At 35.3% G+C, this 17,785-nt stretch overlaps 1 protein-coding gene across 10 annotated transcripts in view; it reads left to right on the forward strand.

Moving 5' to 3' along the window:
- The window catches only part of syngap1b (synaptic Ras GTPase activating protein 1b), a 108,790-nt gene extending 91,809 nt beyond the window's left edge, over positions 1-16,981 (forward strand). For 6 of the 10 annotated variants that reach the window (XM_052579085.1, XM_052579086.1, XM_052579094.1 and 3 more), the window contains 2 exons: positions 2,740-2,812; positions 12,111-16,981. In XM_052579085.1, the coding sequence (XP_052435045.1) occupies positions 2,740-2,812; positions 12,111-12,404 (367 nt within the window). In that variant the 3' untranslated portion in view covers positions 12,405-16,981. Of the gene's footprint in view, positions 1-200; positions 1,999-2,739; positions 2,813-6,171; positions 6,234-12,110 lie in introns of those variants that run through there. The other 4 variants (XM_052579087.1, XM_052579088.1, XM_052579089.1 and 1 more) reach the window with 4 other exon arrangements.
- Positions 16,982-17,785: the final 804 nt, after the last annotated feature.

Here is a 17,785-nt window from a genome sequence, read left to right on the forward strand (position 1 = left end):
ATCATTTTTATGACTGTGTTATTTGGATTCTTTTTAGCTGTATGAATCTACAGAGATCCATCTTCCAATGTTTTGTTCACTGTTATAAATGACATCTCCCCACCCATTGGTTAATGAAATGATGATGTAACTTCCTGTAATGCAGCACTTACCGCATATTTTGTGTCACAGAGTATATTGCTATTTTAATCCAATTCTAGGAATGAAGACATGGAGTCAAGACACTCAGATGATGAAGGGAGCCCTGGTTCTTACTCCCAAAAGGGCATAAAAATATAAATCATCAAGTCTCTTCCCTCCTTGACGTGCATTAGCGCAGTACCTTACTGGAATGATCTCGGGATGAGCGGGATGTGTTTGTAATGGAGGCAGTCGTGTGCTGGCAGTATATATTTGTCATTTTAAGCACTGCAGTCTGAGGAAACAAGTTTGACATGGACAGATTGTGCTTGAGCTGATAAAGAAAAGTTGCTTTATGAATGGCTAATGTTTAAGAAACTTGTTCAGTTAAAGAAGAATTGCCATTTGCAAAAGCTTGGTCATCCATTGAATTCAATTCTGTTGTTATTTATTCACCCTCATCTCATTCCAAACCCGTATGCTATTCAATTTTCAGTGGGATACAAAATAAAATAAAGTAAAAAATAATAAAAAATAATAATATTTATTTATTCATTTATTGTGCTTCTGGGAAAAATAAAATCAGTATACTGTATAGAAGGAGAAATACAGGTTTAAGATTGAGATGAGGGAGTGTGAATTATTTCAGCATATCTGCAATAATAATGTTTTATTATTTTAAAAGCCTTTATTCAGATTTTACCTGTTTATCTTGAAGATAGAAAAGGTGCTGGCGATTTCTCTTCCAAATAACCATCGATGACTGTAGCAGAACATCTTGAAAATACCCAGAATCCTCTCTTCCTGAACTGCCAGTTTCACTGTGTTGTATGTATCAGAATAGATCACATGTCAGAGGTCCATGTTCTCCATATCTCTATGTGCTATCAGAAGAAGAGCGCTCCTCATCACATTCGGCTTTCAGTTATTTAGGCCTGGCGGGAATATCAGTTTCAGCGTCAAGAGCATGCATTTTCAAATATTCAGTAAAACTTCAGAAACTGGCTTGAAAGTATTTGTATTTAATCTCATTTGTGCTTTTCTACTAAGCAAATGTGAAAGCATTGTCACAGCATAAAGTACAAAATAGCCTTCATTTGCTTTATGCAAAATAAAAATACAAATTTCTGTTGATTTAGAGGTGAAATATGACCTGGTAAATATTAACACAACAAACTATAGTTTCAGTCTTATGTTTCATGTGCAATACCAAGATGATGCAGTATAAAATATTAAACATGAGGTAAGTGAGTTGTTATAAATATCTTATTTTGTGTGGTGCTGTTTGTGAAATAAACATAGAGATATGAATTATAGATCAAGAAACATGAACACTGGATTAATTTAGGATTGAAACGAATTCATAGAAAATCTTTTTTTTTTTTTTTTTTTTGCAGTGTGGTGTTGATATAAACAATAACCGGGAAGAATATGAAATGTTTGCACTGACAAAAAAGCCTTTTTTAAGTCTTTTTGTTTTTCATTGTTAGCCTTTCAAATATTGATGTATATAAATGAGTGTATTAAAGATTCTGAAACCAATAACAAAAGCTATTTATTCAGAAATAGAGTATAGATAATATATATTCTGTATACAAAATATATATATATATATTTAATTCTTGTATGCCTTGATAATGTAGCAATGTTAAATGGCACAATGAAGCTTTACTAACGATTCCTTCTGACCTCTGCTTGTGAAATGTGTCGGACCTTTGTTAATAATGATTCTGTATTTTTTTCTGAAGTCCTGAAGCACTTATCTTGTCTTTTAATTTTGTTTGTTTTTGCTGTTGTTTTTTTATTTGGTTTTGTACAACCATATATGTGCGTTTATCAATGGAATAAAATATCCAATCACATTGTTTTAAACTTAAACTGTGCAATTCATTATTTACTAGTATGCCTAAGGCTAGAATAAGTCATCCTGCGAATAAATAAATGTACCATTTCATATCAGTACACATAAAAAAAAGAATGAAACCTTTCATATTCAAACCAAAATGCATGCATTTAATGTGAGTTGTCATGTCATGCACTCATATTGTCTTGTCAACATATATCAACCAAACATCACGAGACACATCAATCCTCACAAAGCCGCTGTTCAGTTGATAATCACACCAGTTTGGAGCCTGTTAAAGTGGTTTGTTCTGCCTAAAAACAGCGTCTGATGTGATTTCCAGAGAGATGTGAAATGCTCATGTGGAGATATGAAAACATCTCTGTTTGTGCATCAACCAAACGTCACTTTGATGCACACTGGCGGACACTTCAATAGCGTGTAATTGCTGAAATAAGCTGCCAGTAAGAGCGGCAGCCATCGTCAGAAGCCGTACAACGTGGCCCGTTTTCATTTATCCGCTCCTTTATTCCCATGGGATGATGGAAATATGTAATTATATGACATAATGAGACATGTTTTTGATGGAATTTCTCACAGTAGGCTTTCCAGATTGGACCAAATCAGCCAAACTACTCCAGTTTATACTAGAACCAATGCTTTTATCGATGATATTTCTGGCTGATGAACACTTGTGTCTGATCTCAGTAATGTCTGTGTGCTTTGGAACTGATCATGTCTTTCTCTCTCCTTCACTTTCATTGTTTTCCGTGAAGACTGATGGCTGTGGAAGACGAGCTGAGGGGAGGGGTGATGCCTGAGCACAAACCCAGGATGTTCGCAGACCAGGTCTGTCTTCTTCTGGTGTCCTGGACCGTTGTTTGTGTGTCTGTTCTTCTGTGTTTCTGTCGGAATGTCTTTGCTCGTTTGCTCTGCCTGTCTGAATGCTTTAAGGGACTGATTTCCATCGCTGATGTGATGATTTGTAGGTCAGAACTCACAGAGTTGATCCACTTGAGGATGAGTAGCACTGATTTCTGATGATGATGCTAAAACTGATGAAGGATTTATTTCTCAGACAAGGCTAAAAGCGGGCATGTCAAGAGGAATGACTTTTTTCTTTTCCTTGAGAAGAATTTAAAACTGTAACTTTAACTTCTTCTTTAGTCTGCAAAACTGTTTTATATTATTATACACTAGTGTTCCAAAGTTTGGAAAAAATATATAAGAAATATTAATGCAATAAAAAATAGTTCAGTAATATTGGGAAATCTTATTAAATGCTCAAACTACTTTTTCATATTTTAATATATTTTAAAAATTTAATTTATTCCTGTGATGCAAATCATCATTACTCCAGTCTTCAGTGTCACATGATCCTTCAGAAAATATTATAATATACTAATTTACTGCTCACAAAACATTTGTTTTTTCTGCTTATTTTTTTTTTTTTTTTGTAAATCTTTTTTTTTTGTGATTCTTTGATAAATCGGAAATTCAAAAACTGCTTTCATTCAAAAAAGAAATATTTTGTAACATTATAAATGTCTTTAATGTTTGTTTTGTTCAGTTTAATGCATCCTTGCAGAATGAAATTATTAATTTATATAAAAAAGAAAAATAATAATACAAATATTATAACTTACTGGCCCCAAATGTGGTATAATTTAATAATAAAAAATAAAATAATAAAATAATTAATATAATAAAAAAATTATTAATGTTTTATTTAGGTTTGAATTAGTGCTGTCAAAAGATTAATCGCATCCAAAATAAAAGTTTTTGTTTACTCAAATACTGTCTCAATATATATATATAAAGACACACACATACAGTTTACATGTATTTACATGTATATATTTCAATTAATATAATTTATATTATATATAAATATATTTATATATTATATATCATTTATATAATTATTTCTATAATATTATATTATATAAATATATATTATATTTTTTCTCAGGCCAGAGTCTCATTTTGCTCTCCATTCAGTCCTTTTGCTGTCTAGGTGAAACATTTGCGATGTTATTCAAATATTTCCAGTGGGATAGTTCAACAAGTACAAATACTTAAGTACATAATTGGATAATTCTAGCATTTTTGAAGCATCATTTGCTCAGTGTTGCTTTACCTCGAGTGGAAAGATATTTAGCTAAGCATTAAACTCCAGTTCTTCCTGTAAGGATGTCAGATGCTTCACATTTCTTTCCACGCATCATCCCCCCGCTTCTTTTTTTATGCTTGAATTTGTCATAAATGGTGCATCGCTGTACTGTATGTAACAACAAACACCAAATTCTCAGCAGTTCCAGTCTGTGCACACATCAATCGACCGCTCCAGCAGGATCTAAATCGACTTTCGTTGTGACTTTGAAAAGGAGAAAATCAATAATCCTGTTTCTGACCAGATAAGATGAGATCAGACGTGTAAGCTGCTGCACGTATAGCTGAGGGATCAGGAAAGCTGCTGAGTGGACAGAACCGCAGACAGTCAGCACTGATTCTCCTGCAGAATACAAAGAGTGTGTGAAAGAGAAGCTCAGGTGGGCATCAGAAGATGTTTGGAAGGGGCGAGACTGCTGCGCTTCCATAAGGAAACATGTTTTTAACATCTGTTTTACACATTTAGATTGATTAAATTTTTTTTTTTGGGGGGGGATTCTGCCTTATAAAGTTCTGATGTACTTCATATAAATTAAATAATAAACATTTAATATTATTAATTAATAATGTTATTAATTTACATAAGGCAAAGAAAGCTTTTTTTTAAGTAAAAAGCTTGTACATATACATATGTGTATATATTGTATATATTTACTTAATAAAAAACATAATATAAATAAAATGACTTCCTTTTTTTTCCACTGTCGGTCAAAAGTTTGGAGTAATTAATTGTTTTATTTTTTTAAAGATTTTAAAATATCTCTCTTATGTTAATCATTACTGCATTATTTGATCAGTAAAAGCTGTAATAATGTGAAATATCATAACTAATTAAAATGCTTTCTATTTTATTATATTACATGTTTATTTGAATACATTCAATGTTATACAATTATAATTTGAAAATAGATTTATTATATAATAAACAATAATATATTAAAAAAATATATTTTTTAAATTTTAAATTATAAAATAAATTATTTTATATTGTGATATATAATTGTATGTATTTATTATAACTTGTTCCTGATTTTTTTTTCTGAATGAATTATTATTGTTATTGGTTTCAGTGCTCAATTTTTAGTAATGGTTCTTAATATTATCAGTGTTAAAACTTTTCCCTGAAATTTCTGCATGTTTTTTTATGCATCATGTGACACTGAAAACTGAAGCAATGGCTGCAGAAAATGCAGCTTTGCATCACAGGAATAAATGACATTTTAAAATATATTGAAATAGAAAACAGTTATTTTAAATTGTAATAATATTTCACAGGATTATCATTTTTACAGTAATTTTTTTATTAAATCTATGCAGCCTTGATGAGCGTAATAGACTTCTTTTAAAAACATTACAACAACTTAATTCTTCCAAACTTCTGACCGGTAGTGTAAAATATAATAAAACTCATTCTGCATTAAAACTGATCAAATTCTCTTCTAAAGCCACTCTGATTTCAGCAAGAGAGAAGTTTGTGTTTGTAAAGCGCCCTGGTTTTGAACTGTCCCGTAGTTTGTATTGATGCTTCTCTGACAGCTCTGTGTTTGCTCATGTGCTTGGCAGACCTTCACAAGCGGTTGTGTTTGTTTATGTTCTGCCGTTTTTCTCGCCACTTATATTATGTCAGGTGCATTGAGCCAGTAGCATGTCCCTGTTTGCAGATTACTGGGATTTTGAGAGCTGAAGAATTACCCTGTTGTACTTGTAGAGAAGAGTTTTGTTTAGCTTGTAGCTGCATGTTGGCTGCAAAATCATTACAATGTCCAACATGGCACTGAGAGCTTCAGCACAGATTTCGTTTGCCCTTGACTTACTGTATGTAGTGAGGATTGTGTGTGTATTTTGGTGGACATTTAAATGTTTGTCTGGGAATTTGCGTGTATTTTTGTGTGAGTCCACATGCATGCCGATCTCACGGATACACACTCCCTTTGCCTGCTGGGATTGATGCACAGGCCCACACCCTCAAATACACACGATTCTCTCCTCTCCTCTTCTCCTGTCATGTGTTGATGAGATACGGTGATTTCTCTTAGGGGAGGCGGCAGTCCATCCTAGTGCAGCCCCGCCTTGCACCCGTCCCACTGCGAATGCACAGGTAACGACTCACCTGACTGTGACCCGCCCACTCCACCTCTGTCTCCTCCCACATCCACTGTATGTACCCTTGACTCGTCCACATACACACACACTGCACCTCGCCTGCACAAAGTCATATGCACCCGTACTTCCCAGCCAGAGTCAATTAAACTAGTATAAATGTTGACTTGTTCAAATCTGAGGGAAAAAACAACCTTAGTTGATGTAAGCCTTATAGTTTGAGAAGTTTGTAAAGACATTTGAAGGTTCAGACAGACAGATCTACAATAAATGGATGTACAGACAGACAGACAGACAGACAGACAGACAGATAGATAGATAGATAGATAGGGACAGACAGACGTAGATGACTAGATATCTAGATAGCCAGCCAGACAGACAGACAGACAGAAAGATAGATAGACAGACAGACAGACAGACAAACAGACAGACAGATAGATAGATAGATAGATAGATAGATAGATAGATAGATAGATAGATAGATAGATAGATAGATAGATAGATAGATAGATAGATTGTGACAGACGTAGATGACTAGATATCTAGATAGACAGACAGACAGACAGAAAGATAGATAGACAGAGAGACAGACAGACAGATAGATAGATAGATAGATAGATAGATAGATAGATAGATAGATAGATAGATAGATAGATAGATAGATAGATAGATAGATAGATAGATAGATAGATAGATAGATAGATAGACAGAGAGACAGACAAATAGATAGATAAATAGATAGATAGATAGACAGACAGACAGACAGACAGACAGATAGATAGATAGATAGATAGATAGATAGATAGATAGATAGATAGATAGATAGATAGATAGATAGATAGATAGATAGATAGATAGATAGATAGATAGATAGATAGATAGATAGATAGATAGTGACAGAAGCAGATGACTAGATATCTAGATAGCCAGACAGACAGAAAACAGATAGATAGACAGACAGACAGACAGATAGATAGATAGATAGATAGATAGATAGACAGACAGACAGACAGACAGACAGACAGACAGACAGACAGATAGATAGATAGAGACAGACAGACAGACAGACAGACAGACAGACAGACAGACAGACAGACAGACAGATAGATAGATAGATAGATAGATAGATAGATAGATAGATAGATAGATAGATAGATAGATAGATAGATAGATAGAGACAGACAGACAGACAGACAGACAGACACAGACGGAGATGACTAGATATCTAGATAGCCAGACAGACAGATGTTAATTATGTGTTGTCAAATATTATGGCAAGAAATGAAATGAACAATTCTGTCGATATTCAGTGAGACATTCTGGCAAATATTCTCCCACAGCTCTGTCTCAATCCACAGTGTTTGTTGTTCATCTTAAAATTATCTTAAGTAAATATGACATTCCACATAAACTTAAGATAATTTTGAACTTCTCACACTTCTTCAAAATTACTCTGTTTGGTATTTAGCGTAAAAAATATCTGGAGGAAAAAACAGCACAGTGTAAGCTGCATTGTTCCTAAAAAAAGTAATACATTTTGTTTTGATTACTTTTTTTTTTGGAAAGTAAAGCATTAGCTAGTTTTTCCTTCACTTGCTCAAGCAAAAATCCATTTAAATTAAGCAATACTGATAAATGCAATAATGACAGCATTTTGATGAGTGCATTATCAAATGCTGAGTATCCTGACAGTCATTTTGCTGCCATGTTCTTGGGGAGTTTGTTTGTTTGATTATTTTGCAGGAGACTTCACCTCACATCCATGCAAAATCTCATAATTTCAGCATAATCTGACACTACATAGTGGTACACAGGTCATATGGCTCAGTGCAAGGCGCAGGACTTCTCATCACCATGTCCATTCTGTCGACATCATCACCATTGCACTCTGAAACAGATGATGATGAATTCTGGGAAATCTCCGTATCTTTCTCCGCGCCACCCTGACAGGGGTCAGGGGTGGGTTATCAGCGTGCATGAGAATCCTGGATGAGTGTGAGTGTACGTAGTATGTGTTCATGCTTTTGTTGCAGTGTTTAGAGAGCTTCTGGTGATTTGGAAGTACTTGTGTAGAAATTTGTGCATTGAGTGGCGTGTAGCTGTATCGCTAGTTTGTTGCATAGAAATTTAATGTTCATGGTTGCATTAATAACTCATTTTATGTACTGTTTCTTTTGGGTAAATGAAGACATGCAACGTTCATGTGACATGAAAGGCCGATTGAAAATGAAAGGTGAATGTATGTGGTGCTGCTCGATGTGTTTGTGATTATGTTCGCCGCAGGTGATGTTTTATAGGTTTCTGGGTCCTAAAGAGCTGTAGAAACCCACACACACTTTTGAACCCAAATTACCTGACAGACCAATTCAAACAAGACTTCGATTTGACCACCCAAAGAAAAGCAATGGTTCCAGACGAACGTGACCATCGCATGAGTTGCAGTTCTGACAGAGATGCACCCTTTGCTCCTGTTGTCGTCATCACTTGTCTTTCTGTTTAGTGTTGCAGCTAGATCTAAACCTCAGTTCCCCAACTCTAAATCCATATTCATTCTCAAATACTAGGTTCTGATTGAGAAGAGAAACAAATTGCACCAAAACTGAGTCAGACTGGCTTATGTTAGCAAAGCTAGCCACTTCGCTAATGTAACAGTCTGGAACCAAAGCAAATTTCTTGGTGTAAAAAGCATAGAACCCATTAAAGTGGAGCCTTTCACTTTCAATTCTTGTAAAACATGAATAACAGGTGAGTATATTTAGAATGGTAAACATATTAACAAAAAAATGCTACGTGCAATTGTTGTTGTCATGTTGTTTTGTTGAATTTTTTGATGCATTAGCCTCAGGTTTAACTTTTGGTTGATTTAACTCCAATGTTTCCGCCCCAATGCAGACTTCACTGAAAAGGACTGATCATGATGAAAAACACACTGAACTTGATTTAGATATAAAATGAGCTGAGGCAGCTTTTGGCACTGCACTGCGCCTCTGTAGGTAAGATTAGAGGATAAGAGCTAAATAAAAACAGTGTCTACACTATTTGTGAATAATAGCTAAGCCACACATGACAAAAAGTCTGAAAGGCAAATTATTATTTGTGTGTGTGTGTGTGTGTGTGTGGCAAAGATGGACTTGAGGGTGTTTTTACACTGAATTTGCCAATAATGTATTAGCCAAAAATATAAATATTTAAGTATATTAATCAATAACTTGATGATAAAATATTCAGATGTATAGAGATATATTCATTAAGAATAAATATGATCATATGGTCATATTTGCAATGCTTTCAGTGTGACTCTTTCTGCAGTTTACACAGTAGGCCTTTGTGACGACAAGTGATTCTGAGTGATTCACTGAATTATTTTCAAAAGAGTTGTGAAAAAACGCTGAATTAAAACAAGTACAGAACATCTGAGTAAGACATTGAATCGTTCACACAAACAGTTCATTCAAAAACACACAATTCATACGAGTGATTCATTTACATTGACACTTAAATGTTCATTCCAAAACACTGGAATAAAATCTGTTGCTGTGCGTTATGTGATTTGTTTGTGAATATTTGTTATTATTGTCTCTTACTAATAATTGTGATGCAAAACAGCATTTGTGTGTCGAAAAACAGCTTTCTTGCTTGTGTGATATTGCTTAAACAGCAACCGCACATTGTATGTGAACTTACCCGATTTCTACTTGTAAATGCTTATCTAGTTACTTGCTATTAGTACTCTGGTGGTAAACATGGTAATGCTGCTATGCCACATTTAGAAACTGAATTATACAGTTATATGGTTAAGCCGAATTGAGTGTAAAAACTCCCTGAAATTCTAAATAGTGCATTTGACACTGTTTGTTTTGGTTTAAACAAGTGAATTTTGATATAAAATATCAACATTTTATATATAATCATGCAATATAAAACAAATTCGATATTAAATATTTGTAAGATGGTAGATAGGTTGCAACTTGATTTGTTGTACAACTCTGTTGTCTTTCATCTGTACTGATGACAGAAGCAAGTTTATTTTCAAACTGCTTTAAATGAGAACTAACTCAGCTAAGAGCTTACCATTCTTATTTTTACAGAAATAAACAATGCATGATTTGTTCCCTAGAGGACTTGCTTGGACTAGCATAATGCTGTCAAGCACATGTGCAAATACAAACTGTCACAACAGTTAACTAAAAGCACCTACATTTCACATAGATATTCATTCTCACTTCCTGTGTTCTTTATAGAGTTGATCACACTGTTGCATCAGTTGCATGCTTGCATGCTTAGTAGAAGTCTCTTTTACTGCACTCAGACACTTTTGTGGCAGCTGTCCTTTTAAAGGGGTCTTATCATGAGCAATCAGATTTTTTTGCGAAAAAATAACTTTGAGTTATGCTCTGATGTAATGATTGGCAGGTGGGAATGTAACCATGTTAATGCAATTGCATCTGAAAGCATTTTCTAGTTGCATTAATATGTCAAAAACATCCCCATTATAGGACAGAAGTTTAGGGTTGGTAAGATGTTTTTTTAAATAAGTTTCTTATGCTCACCAAGGCTGCATTTACATGATCAAGAATACAGTACTGTAATATTGTAAAATATGATTGCAGTTTAATAGCCAAAATATCTTTAATTTAATATATTTTAAATGTTATTTATTCCTGTGATGCCAAGCTGAATTTTCAGCACCATTCAGTCTTCAGTGTCACAAGATCATTCAGACATCATTCTAATATGCTGATTTTGGTGCTCAAGAAACATTTATTATTATTATCAATGTTGAAAAAAGTTGTGTTACTTAATACTTCTGTAGAAACTGTGATGCAATTTTTTTCAGGATTCTTTCTGAATAACAAAGTAAAAGTTTTTACTTGACACCTTTGATCGATTTTATGCATCCTTGCTGAATATATATGACCAAATATGGGTATTGGATATGTAAATTAAAATATACTAATACATTGCCACTACATATTTCGTCCCCTTGAAATTATAAGTTTCTCTTTAGTTTTGACATAATGAGCTTCAAGTTTTAGCATTCCATTCGACTGTGTAGATAGAAGAACCTTTTTGTTTTTTAAATAAAAAGTCCCAAAATGTACACAACATTTAAAAATCTGTCACATAATGTAAATAAGTCACAGAAGAAGAATATGTGAATAACTAAATTTTGACAGAAATGTCAGATAGAACCTTATAATTCCAAGGGGATACCTTTTTGCTTCCATAAGGAATGGATGTAAAATATATGATTCAATAAAAATGTAACATATTTTGGGTCAAAAGAATAAATAAATGATACGACCCCTTTATTGCAAAAATAACCTCAATGAATAGTGCTCTTCTAATTTAAAATCACTTTTGAGGATATTTATCAAAGGTAATCCAATAACCAGGGCCTGTATCGTTCTGTGTCACTGTTTTTGACAAGCACTCTGGCCTTCTGCAGTGCAACCTCACTAAAACACACGTGTCAACAGCAGATTTGTAACTCCCTCCTCATCCCTCTTTCTTACTTTTCTTTGTGTCTATCCCTCTTTCCCTGAGCGATTCTATGGATATTTCTCATTCCTCTGCTATGCGACTCATGCTTCTGTTTTATTCCTCCTTTACTGCTCTTCCAATCCCTCATCACCTCAAATCTCTCTTTCTCCCTCTCACTCTGACCCTGTGACCTCATTTTTCTTTGATCTTCCTATTCTGGACTTCCCTATCGATCTTCTTGCCATGGGAACTTCTCTCTTTCGCATTCCATTTACTGATTTTTTTGCGGAATCTTCATCCCTCCATCATTCCATCTCTCTGCCTGCTCTCTCTCTCTTCTCCTACCCTTTCCTCTCTCTCTCTCTCTCTCTCTCTCTCTCTGTCTCGCTAGGAAAAGCAGCTTTCCGCCTTGGATTCAGCAGACACCGGTGTGAGTTTTGGAGGAGAATTGACCAGTGCTCAAGGAGTTGTTGGAGTCTCCCAATCGGACGAATCCTCCACTCGATCCCCCCTGAATGGAATCTTGTCCTTCCCGTTAGCCTCCCCTCCTCATTCCCGTCCTCACGCACAACTCTGGCCGAACGGGGAACTCTCCGGCAACCAAAAATCAGCAACGGCATGGAGGGCAAGTTTGCAGGGGGAGCAGGTCAATAACAACACTGACCAAATCCAATTTTTATTTTAAGAATTCCGAAGAAAAACTCATGTTCCCTGTCATCCGCATTGATGGATGAAGCTTCAGCGGTTGTTTTTATTTTGTGCATTAGACTGAGGACAAGTGGAAGGTGGGACACACCATTAGTTACTCCATCCAAAATAAAAGGGCTCTCCATTGGATCCGATATGTTATTCCAAAATCATGTTTTCTTTGGATCAAAGTTAAAAGCCCTTTGCACATACAGTACCTCTGCCACCACAAGTCATCCAAACCACTGGAAAGTGCTTGTTTCAGGTTCCAGGTTTTTTGACTGAGCTCCCTCGTATTCTGTAAAAAATTCCAAGAAACTGGGAACGACCCAAGGAACGAAGGGCAAACAAACCATAAGTTCATTTTGAAATGTATTGAGGTTGAAATTTGACTGATGAACACACACCGGCTTTGTCTTGGGGATTCTGTCATGTCGTCTGGCTTCCCTAGTGCCTTTCTGTATCTCCTGACAGGGTTTTCAAATGAACGCAAGAGTAACGACAGCAGAATTGCAGAAATGGTTGCGCAAATGCCGCTCTCTTCTCAAGATCGCTCATTTAGGAGAGACTGATGTGTTCGTCTCAATGTAATGCTGAAAATGTCAAGCTTTGGAATTCGACCGTGGCTTGGGTTTTTTTTGTGGACAAATGTCTGGAAAGTGCTTGTGGTCTTTGAATTGCCTCACTAGACTGAACTTGTGCAATGTTTTCTCTTCTCAATCTCAGAACCTATGTGTATTTAACTGGTGCTATGGATTCTCAAAGCATTGCTCTCTGTCACATCACCACCTCCCATTCTGTCATCATCCTGACTGTTCATATGTGTCTTCGTACTTCCATTTATCTCCTTACAGGCCGATTTCTTTCAGTGTGTGTCTGCAACGTGAGGTGAGTGCGAGGTGATCTCTGTCAGGTCAAAAACCTTTTGTCTTTTTACTAAAACGAGATGCTAGGCCAGAATGCAGTTGTGGTCGTTTTTATACAGAATTTTTTTCTTTAAAATGGACGTGATGTGAAGTGAGCTGATATTTCAAATAAGCAGAACTTTTTAGTTTTTTGGTCTTAAAGTCAACATGAAAGTCAACTTTAAAACAACAAATTTTCCCTCCAAAATGTGACGTTTTTGAGTAAAATGGTAAGAATATAATTTTTTTTTTTACATTTTAGGAATTCATTGTATTGTAAAAATGGGTGTTATATACTAGAATCCAGTCTGGTAGCTAAAAAATTAAAGGGATTTGTGAATTTTTTTCTGAAATTTATTTTGTAAAAAGAATAGCATACACCAAATAATCATCAATAAGACGACTAAGAATGTAAAAAGTAGACAATGACTCACACCAAATAATCATTACATTTGCGTTCATGGAATTGCCAGATGCTTTTATGCAATGCAACTTACATTTCTCAGTTCACACATTCTCTGGGAATCAAACCCATGACCTACTGTTCTGTAAGCTCTGCTACAAAATTGTGAATAATAAGTTAATATTAAACAGGGTCCGTTTTGTTTTCATGTTGACTTTAAAGTTGCTTAGGCATCTCTAAAGTAGTTTTCGGTGGTGTTGAATGGTCATTTCAGGGAAGATCTTGTTAGATAACAGGCTTGGTTTGTAAAATAATCCGATCTTATGTACTGTACATAAATATTGCTAGCTATAATTCCTCATTTGAGTATCACTGCCATCTGATACTGATTGTATTCCTCATCGTTCACCACAGTGTTTGTTTTATTGTTTGTTTGACGATTAATCGGCTCATTGTCATGTTTGCAACAGACTCAAGACATTCATGTGGCTTCAGTCATTTATTTGTAGCCCAATACATTGTCGATTGCCTTGTTGTCGCATTGTAAAATAGCTAAGTTCTGTATGTAACACAGCTATGCCAATACAGCTGGCAGATGCGAGTGAGGAGATTTAAGTTGTAACTTCACAATAAAATCACTGAGCTGTACTGTAATATTTATATAGATTGGGAAGGCACTAGAGAGGAGAATGGACTGATTGGCATTTTAGCTTTTAAGAGCTGCGAGGGCTATCTTTAAGTGACTTCTACTCCATTTAGTAATAATAAACAGGCAATTTTGCATATGTCCCAAAAGCGGCTGAGAAAAAGTGGGATAACAGGGTTATCAGTTGATAAATGTGCCATGACATGAATATACCTCAGACGTAGAATCGAATGACTCAGGTAAACTTTCAATTGCCTCTCAGTTTAACGCAAACTGGATAGAAAAAAACAAATCATTTTAAGTTGAGCTGCCTGTTTTGGCGGTTAGTCCATTTCTTCTCTGAGATTAGTAGCAGTGATTGGTCAGCGGCTCATCAAGCACCTCCTCTTTTCCCTGCATCTCCAGCCAATCACAAAGCTTCGTGGAGGACAATCTGGAACCTAATTGGAGGCCTCACCTTGGACATTCTTCAGGTTGGCCAGGTTTTAATTCCAGGGCGCTGTCACGCGATTCGGTTGGTTGACAGAGGAGAAACTGAGGCTTTGACCCAGTGCCAGAGCCCATCCAAAGAAAAAATATAGGTTCCCTTCCTCTGACGTGCCCTCTCTCTGATATAATTCGATATGATGACCGTTTGGGATGCTGCCAGACGGCTTCTGCATGCCTCTTGATGGCACGAGAGATGACGTCGCACACAGTGCAGTGGTTCGTTGAGAGCTGGAGAGGTTCTGAGGATCAGATCAATCTCAAAGGTGCTGTTTTTTAGATTCTTGACTAACTACATGTAGGATATTGAACAATCCTCTACTTCTTCTCATTATGATCTTCATATGCCACATTAGCTCTGCCTGTCATGCCTGCCTGTGTCTCAGTCATGTCTTTTATTTTGGGGAAACAGAATATACACAGCCTTTTTTTTTTTAAGAGACGCTGATTTGTCCATCAGCGGATTTGATAAGAGGCTGGAAATATCTGAACTATTGTTTCCCGGTGGTTTTCTACTTTTTGACTGGACCTCACCCAGATAAGATCACATATTTACATGCTGGTAATGTGAGACAAGAACTTGAAAAGTCAAAAAAAAAAAATCTTTTTTTTTTCTTTTTTTTTTGATCGTTGAATTTATGTGACAATCTCTTTGCAAAGCAAAATCAAAAACCTGTTATTTTACCTGCTCCCCCTTCCCGCACTTTGCTACGTCCTGGATCCTCACCGACTCCTTTGTATGTGAAAGAAAGATGGATTCTTTTACTTTTTAATTCTTTTTGGGTTTGCTGTGAAGTTCTTGATTTCATGGAGGACACCGCTTGGATGTGGAATCCTCTTATTTAGAAATTTGGCGGTCGCACGTTTGTAGGATCGTGGGTGGTTTTTGAAGCCAAGTTGCTGTTTTAAATTGAACTTTATTTCCTTGTTTGGATGCCATTGCCGGGCAACATGGACATTTCTCTGCTTCCTTTTTACACCACTAGACAAAAATATAAATGTTGAGAGATCATGCAGGTTAAATAATGTTGTGGGTGACTGTGTGTATATAGAGTGTGTGTACAGTCGTTATGTATATACTGGATGTATGGATGGTTATATAATATAAATATAAATGTATTTTGTACATAAATATGTTTGTATATGCAGTGTACAGAATGTGTTCTTTTACACCGATTTCTCTTTTTCTCGATATGTGGAAAAAGAAAAAGCATAACAGGACTTTGTGGGAATGAAAACTCCCGTTGGCGACTCGTCGGCTGAGTTATTCGAAGCACTTTTCGCTCAGGCTGATTGTACGCAGTCTGAAATCTACAATGCATCGCCGTGAGTCCGCCACACATTTTGCCAGTCTGAAGCTTGCACTCATTTTCTCACTGATTGAAGTGTTTTGTAACAGATTCTGGGTGACAAAGCAATGGTTGTACATAAATATATAGGCCTAATACCTACCATATGTTTGCATATATCAGCTTTTCCAGACATGAGTCACCTGCTAATCTTTGCAGCTTTTGCATCTCCACAATGCAGTGCCGTGCGTCAGATGAGGTTTTTTTGGTTCGCTGTACAATGTCGATCTCGTGAGATGACATCCCCATTTTACTCTGCTGATCTTTTGTATGGCCTGATGCTTTATTCCCTCATTACTTGCCTAGCAACTCTTCCATGCAAGTAATCTCTTCTTTGTCCGCTGTAAATGAATGGAGTTCCCATGATGTGCCTCTTTCTAATAAACTTTAGTTGGTCTCTGTCAGCCATAAGCCAATCACAGTCATCTTTCTTGACAAGCCATAAGCCCCGCCCCTAAATTTCAATTTTTGAAAAGGGCAGACACTTGGGAATTTTATTTCTTTTTGTATATATTATATTAATAGCAAGAGTGGTATGTCAGAGTGCATTACCGATGTTTTTGGATTTGTTATGAATGTTGATATTCTGGTTATTGAATTATGATTATTATTGTAATAATATAATAACTGCTGTTATCATTTCATCATTCTTTAGTTTATTCAATACTGTTAAAATACTTTCATTTCTTTTTGAATAAATCGGAAATTATATTTTTCGGGTGGGCTAATTATAGAAATGAAATCAATTAAACAGATGAATAAAGAAATAAATTATTATTGAATTCATTTATGATTGTGAGCATTCATTTTTTATCTATCTATGTATCTATCTATGTATCTATCTATCTATCACTCTATCTATCTATCTATCTATCTATCTATCTATCTATCTATCTATCTATCTATCTATCTATCTATTTATCGTTCTGTCTGTGAAAAAAATAAAGTTGTGGCCATTTCAATTCACATAAGTGAAGCCACTCCCAGGTTTTTTTCTATCAACTCAAATGGAGAAATCCTTTAGTCAAAGTAAGATGAAAAGAAGGAAAAGAAATGGAAGCTTGTAATTTCAACATTATGTCTTGTCAAACATGTTAGAAATGCAGCTGCCAGGTGATGCCAGATGGTCTGTCTGTTAATCTTGTCTAGAGAAGAGAAGTTGATAAGAAGATCTTGGATGAAATTGATATTTTAAACAGTTTGTGGCTGCTTAATGCCTGTGTTGCTACAATATATATTTAAAATAAAATCATCATAAATGTAAGGCAACTTCACTGAATTTAAATCTTGATGTATTTAAAATAATATAGAATTATATTTCTTTTACAGTCAGAAGCATGTGATATTTTCATTTCTTTTGCATTAAGAAATGGACGATCATATTTTTGTGGTTGTTCATTGTGAGATTGGCCTTATATTTACTTGTTTACATATCAATACAAAAATATTCATTCAATTTGCCTTAAATGGGATGTTCAGATAATTTTCTTGAGGGAAATTGCATATCTGATTTCACTTTCCATTCATAAACTCCTTACAGTGTGTCTTCAGACAAATCCATTACTTAGAATAGATACTGTAAAATATATA

The sequence above is a fragment of the Carassius gibelio genome, chromosome B16 (genome assembly GCF_023724105.1).
Source record: "Carassius gibelio isolate Cgi1373 ecotype wild population from Czech Republic chromosome B16, carGib1.2-hapl.c, whole genome shotgun sequence".
NCBI lineage: Eukaryota > Metazoa > Chordata > Actinopteri > Cypriniformes > Cyprinidae > Carassius > Carassius gibelio.